At 38.1% G+C, this 16715-nt stretch overlaps 1 protein-coding gene across 1 annotated transcript; it reads left to right on the top strand.

Annotated features, from left to right (window-relative positions):
* Nucleotides 1–6678: 6678 nt before the first annotated feature.
* LOC131937622 (putative peptidyl-alpha-hydroxyglycine alpha-amidating lyase pgal-1) lies at nucleotides 6679–13726 on the top strand. Its single transcript, XM_059295180.1, has 10 exons — nucleotides 6679–6818; nucleotides 7428–7552; nucleotides 7961–8080; nucleotides 8327–8399; nucleotides 9490–9629; nucleotides 10215–10291; nucleotides 11138–11231; nucleotides 12417–12532; nucleotides 12760–12893; nucleotides 13566–13726. The coding sequence occupies exons 1-10, from the start codon at nucleotides 6768–6770 to the stop codon at nucleotides 13698–13700; spliced, it is 1065 nt and encodes a 354-aa protein (XP_059151163.1). The 5' UTR covers nucleotides 6679–6767; the 3' UTR covers nucleotides 13701–13726.
* Nucleotides 13727–16715: the final 2989 nt, after the last annotated feature.

Genomic DNA, 16715 nt, shown 5'->3' with positions numbered 1-16715 from the left:
TTTCCCTCCTTTTTTTTAAAAATCTGTCGATGTTTTCATAAAGTACCGCCAAGCATGCTTTTCCAAAGGCGTAGCGACCCCTCCCGTTGCCAGGGGTGAACTTTCAATTTGGCGCCCCCACTATATATATATATATACATATATATATATATATATATATATATATATATATATATATATATATATATATATATATATATATATATATATATGTATGTATGTATGTATTTGTGTGTGTGACAGTCCGGAAAAGATATTTTATGATTACGGTGTATGATTTTCGTTCCCTAAAACTTTACCCAAAGCCAATTAAATTCCCTTTTAGATGCATTATCCTTTTAAAAAATACTGCTAATGTCAAAAATAAAAAAGCCTCATCTGAGTTGAGAGGGAAGTTTGTAGCAGGCGATAATTTGTTTAGGTCAGTCTTTTTTATGTTCTATTTTTGCAACAGTCTCTGTTATGATATGTTGCATCGTTGGATTATAAGTTTTTTTTTAGAATAAGGTCATTCATGTGACATACAATAGCAAATTATCAGAAACATTTATTGTACACTTTGGAATACCATATTGGTATTTCGTTGACTGGTTGATTGTATGATAAAACAAGCTAGAGGAAACAAACTGGAAACAAACGCACACAACAGCTCAAAGTCTTGGATTTCGCAGATGTGAGCTGCATTCTCGCACATAGTAAACAGCGAATGCTGATCAAATTGTACTTGTTGAAGAAGCAGTAAACCGGATTAAGGATAGTGGAACCGCCACTGACGTTCAGATTAGAATCAGCTGCGATAAAATTCGTTTTAACATTTTAAGCCAATGAGGAATTCGAATGCATTGTCAAAAAATTCAATCAGGATCTATAGCTAAATGTGAAGTCTCTTTTACTGTATGGCTTGGAGCTAGGTTACAGACAGTGGAGAATGAAATAAGAGAAACGAAAAGGTGGTGGTAAGGGCATAATATCAGAAAGACAGTAAATAATATCACTAAGCATGTGCTGATGTTAAGTCCACGGGAAAGAGGAAGAGAAGGAGAAAAAAAAAGTCATGACGGAAATCGTATATAATAGAGATGGGGGGGGGGGGGCTTGATTATTAGGGTTCGAATTTCAAAAAAATCAAGTGAATTAACGAAGTGTTACCTAATATGCTCCTTAGGAGCCGAAATGAATAAAAAGAAGAAAATCAAAAGAGTTAAGAGCAGTGGTTCTTAAACTGGGTTCTATCGAACCCAAGAGGTTTGGTTAGTCAGTCTCCACGGCTTCGGCGGAGGCAAATAAACACACCCAACTCATGATTCACGATCGGATTTTGTCAGTGGACGATAAAACTATTAAGAAGGGTTCGGTGAATGTGCATATGAAACTGTTCGGGTTTGCTACCTCCAAAATGTTAAGAACCATTGCTTTAGAGTGTAGTTTGTAGAAGGTGCAAGCTTCTTCTTTTAATCGTGTTTTTAGAACTGTTTGATAGTAGTCTATTACAGGTTTAAATTATCAGTTAGGTTGAACAGAGTGAATAAGCAGTAGCAGTCGTCGTGTTATTCCTGTTTTACCTCGTTAAGTAGATCTGGTTGTCTTGACATTATGAAAATTGCAGCATCATAAAACAAGCAATAAAAAAATGATCTATTCAGTACAGTATCCTAATTTATTTTCTTAGCTCTTAAAATTTTGGCAAAGAGTATCGCCCTCCATCCACCAGTTCCGACCGTATGCTATTTTACTGATCTGAAAGCAATGCAAGAATCCGTGGTATTTATTTCTCTTTAATACAGTGATCCAGGCAAGATGTAATGCAATCAAGTAAAACTTTCTGATCTCTTTCGATGAAGTTGAGAGAATCGTAAGAATCGTATAAATTACTAGTCGCGTCATTTCTTAACAAAACTGGCTAGTGAAATAGTACATTAAGAGTTAATACAATTGCTTTCTATTTTAAGTATTGAACGATTTATCTACTAACCGTTCTGGTGTAAAAATTTCCTATTTATCTCGGAGAAAAAGCGCCCCCACCCACAATCTTTTTTTTTTATTTTACTGTTAGACAATACGCTTTAATATGGCTTCTTTTCTAAGTGTTAAAATAGTTATCTACTCACTAATCCAGTGTAAATCCCTTCATTTTAGTCGGCGAAAAAGAGCCCCCCCCCCCGCTCCATCTAAGAATAGCTGGAAAGCCGTTTTTGCCGGTCACTGTGTCTTAAGGGTATATGTTTTACAGTTACACAATCAAGATAGAAAACAGTTAAATCAGTATGTAAACGCTTGTAGCCTTTAAATTTCTTTACTTTGACTGTTTAAAATTCAAAACTGCAGCTTAAAATAATATTTTTTTTCTACCTGTTTCGCCCCCCCCCCCCCACCAGTGTCGGCGTCATGGGCGCCCCCCCTATCCCCCTAGCTACGCCTCTGTGCTTTTCCCATCAAACTAGCAATAGTTAACAATAGCACACTGCAGGCTGCGCCATGTCGATTAGATTAATATCGTATGCGTTGCAACCGTATCCTTACCAGGAAGTAAATTCTAGGTGGCTATCATCGTTTTTCAATGTGTGGATCTACTTAGTACGAAAACAAATGTTTAAAAAGAGATTAGAATAAAACAATTCAAGTGTAATGATGCGTTCCTAGAGAAAAAAATATTAGAAACATAATTTGACCCCAAAACAACCTGCAAATTCTAGGTGTAAATATTTTCCAAACGCAAATGATGGATACAGTGACGTCTCTTGGTGTTACGCCCAAACGAAAAATAAGCCCGTGACAGTTTTTAAGATTTTGAGAAAATAATGCGTCTGTTCTGAACTTTTATGATTAAAGGGGTGTATCGACCAATGAATATATCAATACATTAATTAACGTCTTTAAATAAATTTGTGTTTGGTAAAATAGAAGATTATTTTCTACATAAATGCGTATTTTACAGTTCTACACATAGTGCATATGTTCTCATGTAACCAAACGGACAAACAAAAAAACAACAACAAATAAACAAATAAATATACAAACTTGTAAACAAGCTTGAGTTTTAATAGTATATAGATTGATGTCAGATTGAATTGTCTTTAAGTCTTGACCCACGGCCTAACTCTGAAAGGAATCTGTCAGTTAGAAGTGCCCGAAATTTTGCTCGCCCCTTTCGATTTATGACGACAGACTGACGACAGAAAGAGGAAGCAAGTCAAATAAAAGCTTGTAAAAACAAGTAACAGCATGAAAAATTAAATAAAACTATATATCACAACCGGACTCGGGGAAGAGGCGATTATCTCCCTTCGGCACACGTTTCCGTTTCCTTGTATACTTACAATATTTACACTATAATCTGATATTAGATCTATTAATAGATAATGTGGGCAAGCTAGCTTCTGAACGTTCTTTTTGGTATTTGCAATTGAATTGTAGATTTAATATATGCCTTAAATAACATGTAGGGAAAGAAATTCAATAAAATCATGACTAACACGCTAATTTCTAGATCTAGATATTACATTTATCTAGTAACTATTAATTAAGAAGTAACTCGGACTTTGACTAGATGGGCCTTGACTCCTTAACTCTTAAATTTAACTTGTATTTAATATTACAACAAAGCTTTCAGCATTTGTTGTTCATATTGCTTAGAACATTGCCAGGCAGGCAAAATCAACACCGGGTGACACCATGTATGGGGGATGTCACCAAAGTAAAAAATAATTGCAAAATGTACAGAAGAAATGTATCTCAGACAAAATATCTCAGACAAAATATCTCAGACAAAATATCTCAAGGATAAATGATCTCAAGACAAATGATCTCAGACAAAATATCTCATACAAAATATCTCAAGGATAAATGATCTCAGGACAAATGATCTAAGACAAAATATCTCAGACAAATGATCTCAGACAAAATATCTCAGACAAAATATCTCAGACAAAATATCTCAAGGACAAATGATCTCAGGACAAATGGATTAAATCACTACGTCATCTGCCCACTCCCTTGTAGATCAATTACGGTCGTGTAACCCCACCCACTCTCCCCATCACAAAGCCTAGTAAGAATAAAAAATAAGCTCATGAGCAATTTATTGGAGTTAAATTAACCGATCTGGTATTGTTTGTTTACAGAGTTATCGTTTACTTAAACTAGAACGCTGAGAATAATAATAAAATACTGTACAATTACTGTTCCTCATGGCAAATTGCTACAATGCTGGGCTAATAGGGGGAACAACTGGTATATTTAACAGGACGATTATCCCACAGAATCAGGCGGGGAAAATCTACGCGGTTTATTACAGTACAGCAGGTAAATACATTGATTGATGAGGTGTTACGTTGGTAAATGTGGAGTTTGTTGGTTAGTCTGTGTTATTTGTGTTGGTCATTGTTTTTTCGTCAGTGTGTTTGTCAGTGTGTGTTGTGTGTGTTATTGTATGTGTTGTATGTGTTGGTCCGTATCACACCGGTAACATTAATGGTGGTCGTCTTTTGTGTGGTGGTCAGTGTGTGTGGGTCAGTGTGTGTGGGTCAGTGTGTGAGTCAGTGTGTGTGGGTCAGTGTGTGTGGGTCAGTGTGTGTGGGTCAGTGTGTTGTGGTCAGCATGTTGTAGTCAGTGTGTTGTGGTCAGTGTGTGTGGGTCAGTGTGTGTGGGTCAATGTGTGTGGGTCAATGTGTGGTGGTCAGTGTGTGTGTGTCAGTGTGTGGGTCAGTGTGTGTGTGTCATTGTGTGTGGGTCAGTGTGTGTGGATCAGTTTGTGGTTGTCAGTGTGTGTGGGTCAGTGTGTTGTGGTCAGTTTGTGTGGGTCAGTGTGTGTGGGTCAGTGTGTGTGGGTCAGTGTGTTGTGGTCAGCATGTTGTGGTCAGTGTGTGTGGGTCAATGTGTGTGGGTCAATGTGTGGTGGTCAGTGTGTGTGTGTCAGTGTGTGGGTCAGTGTGTGTGTGTCATTGTGTGTGGGTCAGTGTGTGTGGATCAGTTTGTGGTTGTCAGTGTGTGTGGGTCAGTGTGTTGTGGTCAGTTTGTGTGGGTCAGTGTGTGTGGGTCAGTGTGTGTGGGTCAGAGTGTTGTGGGTCAGTGTGTGGTGGTCAGTGTGTGTGGGTCAGTGTGTTGATCACTGTGTGGTTGTCAGTGTGTGTGGGTCAGTGTGTGTGGGTCAGAGTGTTGTGGGTCAGTGTGTGGTGGTCAGTGTGTGTGGGTCAGTGTGTTGATCACTGTGTGGTTGTCAGTGTGTGTGGGTCAGTGTGTGTGGGTCAGTGTGTGTGGGTCAGTGTGTGTGGGTCAGTAGGTTTTGATTAGTGGATGTTGGTCGGTTTGTGTTGGTCAGTCGATATTGAACGTTGATCAAATCACACCTTTATTAGCACTAGTGTTAATTTTTGTGTTGGTCAGCGGATGGACAAAGACATGACTTAGTTCACCCTCCGACTATCATCTCACAACCCTACTTAACCCAACAAACGACACACCCCAATGCATTTACCTGAACTAAATCTTTGTAAAGAAAAAGATTAAGACTAAAATCTAATTTTAGTAACGTGAAACAATTTTATTTTCCCCGTTTAAATGTGATTTGTTTTCCCCCAGACTATCGCTAAGTACGGCGAATCACTCATCCATGACCTGTGTACGTCACCAGACGACCAGGGTTTATTTTTAGCTGACCTTGACCAACACCGCGTCTACAAATACACCTACCGCGTGCAGTAGTTCCAACAGCAACCTCTTCTAAAACTTGCCACAACACATTTATAAACTCGTTTCTTTTCAAATTTATTTTTGGATCTATCCAAACAAAATGTTTTCGTTTGGTAAAGTTTTTAAAAAATGTCCATTATAATTATCGATTTTATTGAACAACAGTGAAACAAAAACAAAAAAAAATGAAAAAAATATTTATGTTTTGTTTTCATTTTTGAACACAAACTCGACTCTCTTAATAAGTTATGTAAAATTTTAAAATAAAAGAAAATTTCGTCAAAAACTACGAATAATACTAGCATATATGAGAGGAAGCTACTGTTTTATTCACGAAAAGTATGAAGTTATCAGGACTTGGAGGAGGAGCTGCGAGTCGCGAGAGGGAGTGAAGAGGATAGCTTGCGTCATAGGTCTATATCGCTGACTGTGACAGATTGAACAATGATTAGATCATGGACAAGAAGAAGTAAAACTTAGTTACCATAAACATACAACATACAAAGATAGGTGGAGAGCTACAGTCAACATAAAACATACAGTGACAGATAACTACCATAAACATACAACATACAGTGATAGCTACAGTAAACATACAACATACAGTGATAGATGGCTACCATAGACATACAACATACAATGATATATGGCTACCATAACATACAACATACAATGATATATTTTTACACATACAACATACAGTGATATATGGCTACCATAACATACAACATACAGTGATAGATTTCTACACATACAGCATACAGTGATATGTTTGGTTGTTGTGTGTTAATCAATGTAAAGTAATGAACTTAAATGAACTCATTGAAAAATCTATGAACTGTTGGGGAAAAATAGGCTGTAGAAAAAAAAAATTAACCAAACACACACAACATGACTCAGCGTTTTAAAGCTTCTTATCTTTTCTAAATGTGCTATTTTCAAACCTTAATTTAAAAAAAAAAACACCAACAACTAATAGACAGATAAAGAGTGGCATAGATTAAAGTTGACTAAAAATTTGGTAGGATTACAAAAACAAACAGAAAATTTTAACACAATTAATAGTGAAGCCTACAAAGATGTTGTTTCACCTATACCTGGCTGTAATTGTAAACACAGTGGCTGGGCAGGTAGGTTTATAATAACCAAGTTTATAAAAAGACATTCTTAGATCGGAGTTGTGTCCCTTTAGTTCTAGATCTATATATATTTTAACTCGAGTTCACTTTAGAAAAAAAAATTACAAATGTTGAAGAAATATCGATGACCCAAATTTATGCCAACTCAATGCTAAAATATCAACAACTCTGATTTGTGTCCACTCACTCCTAAAATATCAACAACTCTGATTTATGTCCACTCACTCCTAAAATATCAACAACCCTAATTTATGTCCACTCACTCCTAAAGTGAAGAATGAAGTGATAGAGCTTGTCTATGTATGTGAAGTTACTGGAGGAAGCCCCAGCTAACAAGGTGGGGGAGGGGTGGTTGGAAGGGGATTGTGAGGATGTCGACAATCGGAGTATAAGCTCTCTCATACCATCTCTTCACGAGTGAACTATAAATAATAAAAGGGCTTGCCCAGTTCGCTGAGGTACTCCAGGAAGGCACAATCTTCAGCAGACAAAGTGGAAAAGCTGAGGAAAATATGCGATAAAAGTACCCTATCTACCTCTTTACCCATATCTCCACACAACTGAGGTATGCTCTAATAGAGCTGGTTCAATTGTATACAGGTACCCCAGGAAGACGCCAGCTTCAACACAGACGGTCAGGAGATTGGGATGATCTCTGGGGTGGACGTGGACTCACGGGGCGATCTCTACGTCTTTCACAGGGCTGACCGGCCGTGGACGGATGAGTAGGTTTGGACTGACAAGTTTGGACTGACAGTTTTGGACTGACAAGTTTGGACTGACAAGTTTAGAATGACAAGTTTGGACTGACAAGTTTAGAATGACAAGTTTAGAATGACAAGTTTAGAATGACAAGTTTGGACTGACGTGTACATTAGACAAACACAATTAGGAGTAAGGTTCGGCTGACAAGTTGGGACTGACAAGTTTATACTGACCAGTACATTTTTTAAAAAGTATTGAGACTAATAATTTCAGACTGAGAAATATAGATGGAAAAGGCAGAAAATTTAAAAAAAAAAGCAGAATTCCCTGTTTCGTTCCTCCTTAAACAAAAATAAACTGTCAGTTACGTTTGAAAATTACTTACAGTTTGTACATAACGCAATAGCTCTAGTATCCTTCATCCCCAGCCTATTTGAGCCCAACAGCAACAGTCTATCAGCACTCGGACAGGTCCCCATCCACAAGGATCCCATATTCAAACTTGACCCCAAAACTGGAAGGAAGATTTCTAGCTTTGGTGGCGACATGTAAATCAAGGCTGCGTTTTTTTTTTTAATTTTTTAAATAATTTAACACTTTTTTTTGTTGACAAAAAAATTTGTTAAAATATAAAATTAGTTAGGAATGATCAATCGAAGAAATAAAACTATCTGTAAGTAGATAGTTGAAACGTTTTCTGTTAAATATATTGTATTTTTTCTGTTAAAAAATGTATTTGTTTTAGTAAGAAATGAAAGTAGAAACATATGCCACTATGTTTGTAATGTCTTCAGCTTCAACATTCCACACGGTCTAAAGATTGACGCTAACGACACAATCTGGGTGACGGATGTAGGGCGGCATCAGGTAGGTGGGGCGTAAATCATAGACGCCAGTTCTTTTACTTCCACATCTACAATCATAAAATTTGTTAATACTAGCCCATTGACTTTGTTTTTTTATCCTTTACTTTCACAACTACAATCATACAATTTGTTATGTTGTAATATCAACATTAGCCCATTGACTTTGGTTTTTTTCCCACGTTTTCTTTAACTTGCTTTCGTCTCTGTTTGTTTGTCTTTCCAATCAAATCTTGCGATCGAAATTTCTGGCACTTCCCAGTTAGCTAGCGCGCTGAAATTTTCAGGGAAGCTTTGTTTTGGATGACAATAGAATATTCAATTGTTATTATTACTAAATTGATCCATGGAAACATTTTATTGATCATTTTAGACCGCTATATAATTGTACAAAAAACGTGGGGAAAAAGGGACATAACCCAGTAACTGTAATTTGATGAAAACAAGGTTCGGTACTCTCCCTCTTTGCTTACTGAGTAGTGTTCACGCGGTGTTTGTGTACAAACAACCGTAACAACTGGTGGCCAGTATGGGGGAGACAATATGGTCGAGTGGTTGGGCACACGATTGCTATCCCACTCGACACGGGTTCAAATCTATGTGTTCTAGTCAGTAACGTATTCACACAACGTGTTTTTTACGAGTTGTCTTTTTACGAGACTTTAATGCTATACAACTTTTACGAGATTTTAATGCAAACAAACAAAGACTAAAAAGTAGAAAATAATAATAATTAAAAAAGTTTTTAAAAAAACACGTTTACTGATTGAACTAAAAAGTAGAAAATAAATGCTATACATGACAATAATGCAAGCGATCACTCTACTATAAGCGATCAAAAACGTGGGGCGCCGTGATTTTCTTACAGTTTCTAATACTGTTGACTCTCTACAAGCTCCCTAATAAAAGTCAATAGTATTATCTAATCAATAGTAATATAACTTTTACTTCGGCGCCCCACGTTTTTCATCGCTTATAGTAGAGTGATCGCTTGCATTATTGTCATGTATAGCATTTATTTTCTACTTTTTAGTTCAATCAGAAAACGTGGGTTTTTTTAAACTTTTTTAATGATTATTATTTTAATCCTTAAGGTGCTAAGATTCAGGAAAGGGGCGACCACTCCTGATTTAATTCTGGGAGAAAAGTTTGTGCCCGGAAACGATGACCTACATTTCTGTAAACCAACTGACGTCTCATTTAGCAGAAATGGAGACTTTTTTGTAGCAGACGGGCAAGACTGTCTTTCTATTTATTTTATGATATTTTATACATTTTTTTCCTGATAGTTTTCATCAGCTTTAAGTTAGTAATTAAACCTACTACTTGCATTTTATCCCTAGCCGTTAAGATAACGCTAATCCCGTCCCTATAAAGTAAGTAAAAATCTCCCTCCAGACGTTACGATCCTTAGGACAGTGGAGTAGAGTTAATGTGTTCCACGACACACGTATGGATAGTGTGGTCAGCACTATGTTTAACCGCCTTTACTTTACCTAAAGTGAGTCAGGTACCCATTAGAGCTGGGTGGACTCAGAATCCTATCTCTAAAGATGACCCTAATTGTAGCTTTAAGCTTTAACATTACCTTGACCCTTATAGGATATAGCAGTAAGAGTAACGCCATTAATACCATATTTGGCTATGTCTACTGGAAAGTGTTCCCATTTTTTAAAAACAGTCTTTGTATGTGTATTAAACCAGGCACCCACTGTAAGCAAAATTAGTACATTATTTAAAATGTTTTATCACCGAGTTTAGTCCATATAAAACATTTTAAAAGACAACAGCCACGTTTTAACCGTGCCTGATCTAACAGGTACTGCAACAACAGAGTGTTGAAGTTTTCATCTGATGGGAGGTTTATCACGCAGTGGGGAGTCAGAGCTGACAACGGTACGTCCATCAGCTAGAAAATTGTCGATAATTTGACATATTTTCTAACTTTTTCAACAGTTAAGTTGATAATTATCGATTATAAGTTATAGTTTGGAGTTAGGAATCATTGAGTGAAAGGCTATACGGCCCGGTAAAACATCAAAATAACATTAGTCAGTTTTTGTTGTGAACATACTCCAAGCAGTAACCTAGTGAGCAAAATATTATTGAAGTATTACAATGTAAAATCACAAAACATTAATGAGCTAGGTCTAACGATTGATTTCCTAAATCGATGAATTAGTAACCATGGTTTATTGTATAGATCAATGAAGTAGTTCCCTCAATTGACTGCCTAAATCAAAGACCATGTCCAACAATAGAATGCGTAAATTAATTAGGTCCCTCGATTAACTGCCTAAATCAATTAACTGGGTCCCTAAATTGACTGCCTAAATGAACTAGGTCCCACTATTGGCCGACTAAATCAACGAACTATGACCCACTATTGACTGCCTAAATCAATTAACTAGGTCCCACGATCGACTGTCTAAATCAATGAACTAGGTCCCTCAATTGACTGCCTAAATGAACTAGGTCCCATGATTGACTGCCTAAATCAACGAACAATGACCCACTATTGACTGATATACTCTCTCTCTCTCTTTCTCTCTCTCTCTCTCTCGCCCAAAGCTTGCTTACATTAGCTATCAGCTTGACCCAACTCTAGTTATTATTCATGAACACTTATTGATATGTTGTGAACGAAACACTGATAGATCAATACGAATCAATATCGATCTCTAATTAATTGGCTACACTCCCCCTCCTCTCGGCTATGTTGGGTGTGATGTGAAACTGCAGACAACCTCACGATGTTCACCCTAGATACACCCCATAGTCTCACCTACATCGATCACCTTGATCTGATTTGTGTGGCCGATCGGGAGCATAGCAGGTAAAAACAGGTATTGTTCGATCGCTGGTGAAGGCTATTGTCTATGCGTTATACCGCTTTTAGAATAAAGGTGCTCAAAATAAGCATAAGATGTTTTAAAAATAATTTAAGTAATAACTTAAAATTATCCACACACATTCCAAATTGTTTATTAAATTTTTATAAGTCATGACTTAAAATTATTTACACACACACACATTGTGAGGGTGGGGGTGAATAGAAGATCTTCCGCCAGTTATGAGGGTGGGGAAATGTAGTACCACCCAAATGTGAGAGTGGGGGTGATGAAGATGATGAAAATCCAACACACAAGTTCAAGTCAAAATATAATTTTCTTTATTACAATTTACACAATCAACTTCCTACCTTATCTACCTAACCTAAACTATCTACTGTTTACTAACTCTACTAACTACACACGCCATTGACCATCGCTAACACTATATCTAATTCTCTACATCTTTACTCTGACGGTACCTCCTATCTCTAACTTCCTGGCCTAACTGCTGATCCACGCTTCAGTGGTCAGCTGACCGTCCCACGTGACCAGTCAGCTCCTGTATTTCATTGGTCTGTCTAACCAACTAGCTATAGCCTGTTTCTATTAACTTCTACTTGACCTCTCCGACCTAAACTAGCGTCATCACATACATTCCAATTTGTTTATTAAACCTCTATAAGTAATAATTTAAAAGTATCCACATTCCAATTTTTTTATTAAACCTCTATAAGTAATGATTTAAAATTATCCACATTCCAATTTGTTTGTTAAACCTTTATAAGTCATGATTTAACATTATCCACATTCCAATTTGTTTATTAAACCTCTATAAGTCATGATTTAAAAGTATCCACATTCCAATTTGTTTATTAAACCTTTATAAGTCATGATTTAAAATTATCCACATTCCAGTTTGTTTATTAAACCTCTATAAGTCATGATTTAAAAGTATCCACATTCCAATTTGTTTATTAAACCTCTATAAGTCATGATTTAAAATTATCCACATTCCAATGTGTTTATTAAACCTTTATCAGTCATGATTTAAAATTATCCACATTCCAATGTGTTTATTAAACCTCTATAAGTCATGATTTAAAAGTATCCACATTCCAATTTGTTTATTAAACCTCTATAAGTCATGATTTAAAAGTATCCACACACACATTCCAATTCTCTTTTAGAGCTTTGTGTTACAACGCCGGGAACTCAGCCGAACTCAGTACCGGTACCTTCAATAGGACGTTGATAGGATTTAACGAGACGGGCAAGGTGTTTTCTATCTACTACAACCAGGCAGGTGTGTTGAAGTTTTGTTTGTGTAGGTAAAATCTACACAAAGACCAACATTTCTACTGCTGACAGAGTTTAGCTAGCTCAGAGTTTACAAACGCTGCATGACAAATTGATTTCTTTCATGAGAATCTATCTTAATCAAGGGCCGGTGGAGGCGTGTTTATGTATAGTAATAGGTGAATTAAATTAAAACATCAATTACTGACATTGAGTATGTGATTCTGATTGCAGGAAATGACGTCATATCCGCGGGTGAGATTTCCCGCGATGCTTACTCAGAAGGAGGCCAGCTCGTGTACCCTCCGCGTGCGTTTACATATGACCTTGAAGGCAATAGAAAGGAAGCTTGGTCGCAGATAACACCGGTAAGGTCAAGGTTGAGCTGATTTACCTATGGGTTGGTCCCGTCTTTAGGCAGGTTTGGCGGATGGTTGGCTAAGTCTATAGGTAGAGATGGGGGTTAGCATTGTCTTTAGGTAAGGTTTGGGGTGGTTGGCTAACTCTCTAGGTAGGGTTGGGGGTTAGCCCTGTCTTTAGGTAAGGTTGGGGGTGGTTGGCTCCATAGGGTTGTCTTAGTCTTTTAGTAAGTTGGTGGTTGCTCTGTATTTAGGTATGGTTTGGGAGTTGGCCCTGTCTTTTAGAGTTGGGGGCTTGGCCCTGCCTTTAGGTAGAGTTGGGGGCTTGGCCCTGCCTTTAGGTAGAGTTGGGGGCTTGACCCTGTCTTTAGGTAGAGTTGGGGGCTTGGCCCTGCCTTTAGGTAGAGTTGGGGGCTTGACCCTGTCTTTTAGAGTTGGGGGCTTGACCCTGTCTTTGGATAGAGTTGGGGGATTGGCCCTGTCTTTGGATAGAGTTGGGGGATTGGCCCTGTCTTTAGCTAGAGTTGGGGGCTTGGCCCTGTCTTTAGGTAGAGTTGGGGGCTTGGCCCTGTCTTTAGGTAGGGTTTGGGGTGGTTGGCTCCAGCCCCCCCCCCCCCCCTAAAATGTTTCCACTAACAGTAGCGCCTAAAATGTGTCTTTCCCTCAACTGTCCACCCCTAGGCTGTGTCCAGCAGCGGTCCCTCTCTGATACACGCCCTGTGCGTCTCTAAAGATGGTCAGGACATTTTTCTCAGCGACATTGTACAGCAGAAGGTCTTTAAGTATACGAGAAGGTCCGCGGCTGTGGGCAAGTAGAACCTACCACACATCAACCAACTACAGATCAGATCATAAGACCTTATTTTGGTCTACATATTCCTACGTTTTACCATAAGCATAATGCACACGTCAGTAAAATTTGTCTCCAAAAACAGATTTGAAGTGTTTTAAACGTTTAAGGATTTTTATAATTAAATAAAAAAACATTCTAATTAAACTCATTTTTATACACGTTTTATAAAAAAAAAATAGCAAACGTGATTGTAGAATAGATTAGCTTTGAAAATCGATCATATTTCGATAGTTATCGATCGGTGTCTTGACTAGTGTAGAAAAATGACGACTTTTTAATAATCATAGCGTGTTTCACTTCGGTAGGGTAGCTGATAAAATGTGAGCGAACTGTAAAACAAAATGCTGTTTATGAGTTTGATATGTAAATTTATGCATTTAAAAACACTTAAATTTATGATTTTTTTATTGGTTAAAAATGTTATCAAATGGCGTGCAATGTCGTGAGTTTGTTATTAATGGACAGAGGGTTACAAGGCGATGTTTACACGTCGATAAGAGAGTACTGTAAATCATGGAAATATTCAAATCATCGATAGTTTTAATCAGTGGTTCTCAATGCATGGTCATTTCATGTGATTTTATCAGCAGATCGAACTCAGTCATTTTCCTCTACAACAGGGACGTGTTCAGACTTAATCATCGATTCTTCTTTGATAATCTTTTCCTACTAAAGTTTCATGCATTTATAGTATTATCATAATCAGGAGACCTAAGTCCTAAATCATTTTATAGTGGGGCATGCAAGTGGTGGTCACCCGCTTTATGTGATAAAATCATGCTGTATTGAGTGTGACATGCGTGCTACCCATTCAGTAATTCTCGTGTCACGCAAAGCATGTCGTGGCTTATAGCGATTGCCACAAGCAGGTTCTCTGGTGTAGTTTTAGCCTAATGCACCATTAAAGAGAGAAAAAAAAAATCTAGTGACCTCGGCAGAATAAGTAATTTTAAGCCTAATAGTCGATTCCTATTACCCCGTTTCAGAAAAACAGATCTAGTGACCTAAGAAACTTCCTGAGGAAATTTTAGCCTAATAGTTGAGCCGCATGCATCATTTCAGAGAATTGCATTGACTGAACCCCCGGGCAGGTGAGGCTCGATAGATGGGGACAGCCACTTAGAAGAGACAACTCCAAAATCAAACAACTGCTTTGTAGTTTGTTCTTGGTTGGGCAGAGGCTTTCGAAAATATATACTTTTACAGTGTCCGCCCCCTCCCCCCATCCGATAGTTTCAAGTGTCCTTCATCCCCACCTCTGAGAAAAAAAGTCTGAAAGAAACACTGCTTTACACACCCTTCCAATAAAACACACACAACCCACACAACCCACACAACACACACAACACACACAACACACACAACCCACACAACCCACACAACCCACACAACCCACACAACAAACACAACCCACACAACACACACAACCCACACAACACACACAACACACACAACCCACACAACCCACACAACACACACAACCCACACAATACACACAACCCACACATCCCACAAAACACACAACACACACAACACACACAACACACAAAAAAAGAAAATACTCAAGTCAACCCATGAAATGATCGCGTTGTGTCTTCAACAAAACCTGTCACCCCGCTTAACTGGCGATAATCTTATAATCACTAATCTTTTAATCCCCAGTGTAGTGTACGCATGCCGCGTCAGACAAAGCTACAATTACTGTAATCTGTTCTACCTCTGTGAAAACCCTACCAGGTAACTTCCTAGACACGGCCCATCTTATCAGCTCCTGTCTTCCGTGTCCTGAGGTTTTGTCTTATTTCATGTGTAGACAGCTTGCGGTCAGAGGCGTAACTAGGGGTGGTGGGTGGTGCGGCCGCCCCGGTTGCGACCTTCAGGGGGCGACTAACGGGGTAGGTTAAAAATAAAAATATAAACTTCATTTCGAGCCGCATCACTTAATTATACGCAGTCCAAGTAAAAAAAAAAGTAGACTGTTACTTGGCTTCACGGGTTTATTTAACTGCTTTTAACATCAATTGTTTGACATTTACATAAAAACCTTTAAGGGATAGTGACTGGTAAAAATCGCCCCCGACCTTGCCTAATTTGGGGGGTGGGGGGATTTACCAGTATGATTAACTATACAACTTAGGGGGCGCTTTTTCCAAATGTGAATAACAATATACACGGGAGGGGGGGGGGGACGCAGAGTTGATAGTTCGCCCCGGGTGCCGGAATGGGTTGCTACGCCTCTGCTTGCGGTCCTAGAGATATATTAAATATATGTTACAACAAGGAATGGGTTGAAATAACTTTTAAAAAAAACCCAATAAGGATGTAGTTATACTTTAACATAAAATTTAAAAGAAAATATTTAGATGTATTGCCGCCTTTTTGTAAGGCAGGAATCAACGTTATAAGACAAACAACTCACAACCGCAACAAGTTCCTGTAACTCTGCTTTAAAAAAAAAGTTATTTCATTGATATCAAATTACCACAATGCAATCACAATCGATTTAAGCAACACTGGAACAGTAATAGAGTTCTTGAAGCTGTTCCATACAAACTCACTGGAATGTAGAGAATGGCAGGTAGTGCTTGCATGAATATATCATGCGTGACTGGTTTGAAACTACCAGGAAAACAAAATAAAAAATATAGTAAATCATTAAAACTTGTTGGATGGGGGGGGGGGGGGGGGGGGGCGCAGCGGGATACAATCCACTGCGACAAATCATTAAAATATAGCATGGCATAATTCAGTATGACTCACTTAAAAAACATTGGTTGGAAAATTAATACAAGTGGAAACTTATTTTAGAACTTGGTGTAGCTGGGTCATGGATCATGCAAACCATAGAATCTTACTGCACACCGTCGTCATAGAAATAGTTGAGCACTGATTCTCATAGTCATCCTATCAAGTAAAACGATTTTCACGGAGCTCAAAATACAACATCAATTTACCCCCACCCACCCCCACCACATTAC

Source organism: Physella acuta, unplaced genomic scaffold (assembly GCF_028476545.2).
Source record: "Physella acuta isolate Inbredline_101_S28 unplaced genomic scaffold, ASM2847654v3 ptg000215l, whole genome shotgun sequence".
NCBI classification, from domain to species: Eukaryota; Metazoa; Mollusca; class Gastropoda; family Physidae; genus Physella; species Physella acuta.
This window is presented reverse-complemented; position numbering and strand designations above follow the sequence as displayed.

What these genes read in the sequence shown, in the direction of transcription:
- LOC131937622 (XM_059295180.1), top strand. Translation starts at nt 6,768, where the DNA reads ATGTTGTTTCACCTATACCTGGCTGTAATTGTAAACACAGTGGCTGGG. An exon ending in TAAACACAGTGGCTGGGCAG is followed by an intron (nt 6,819 to 7,427) that starts GTAGGTTTATAA and finishes AATTGTATACAG; the next exon opens with GTACCCCAGGAAGACGCCAG. An exon ending in TATCTACTACAACCAGGCAG is followed by an intron (nt 12,533 to 12,759) that starts GTGTGTTGAAGT and finishes TTCTGATTGCAG; the next exon opens with GAAATGACGTCATATCCGCG.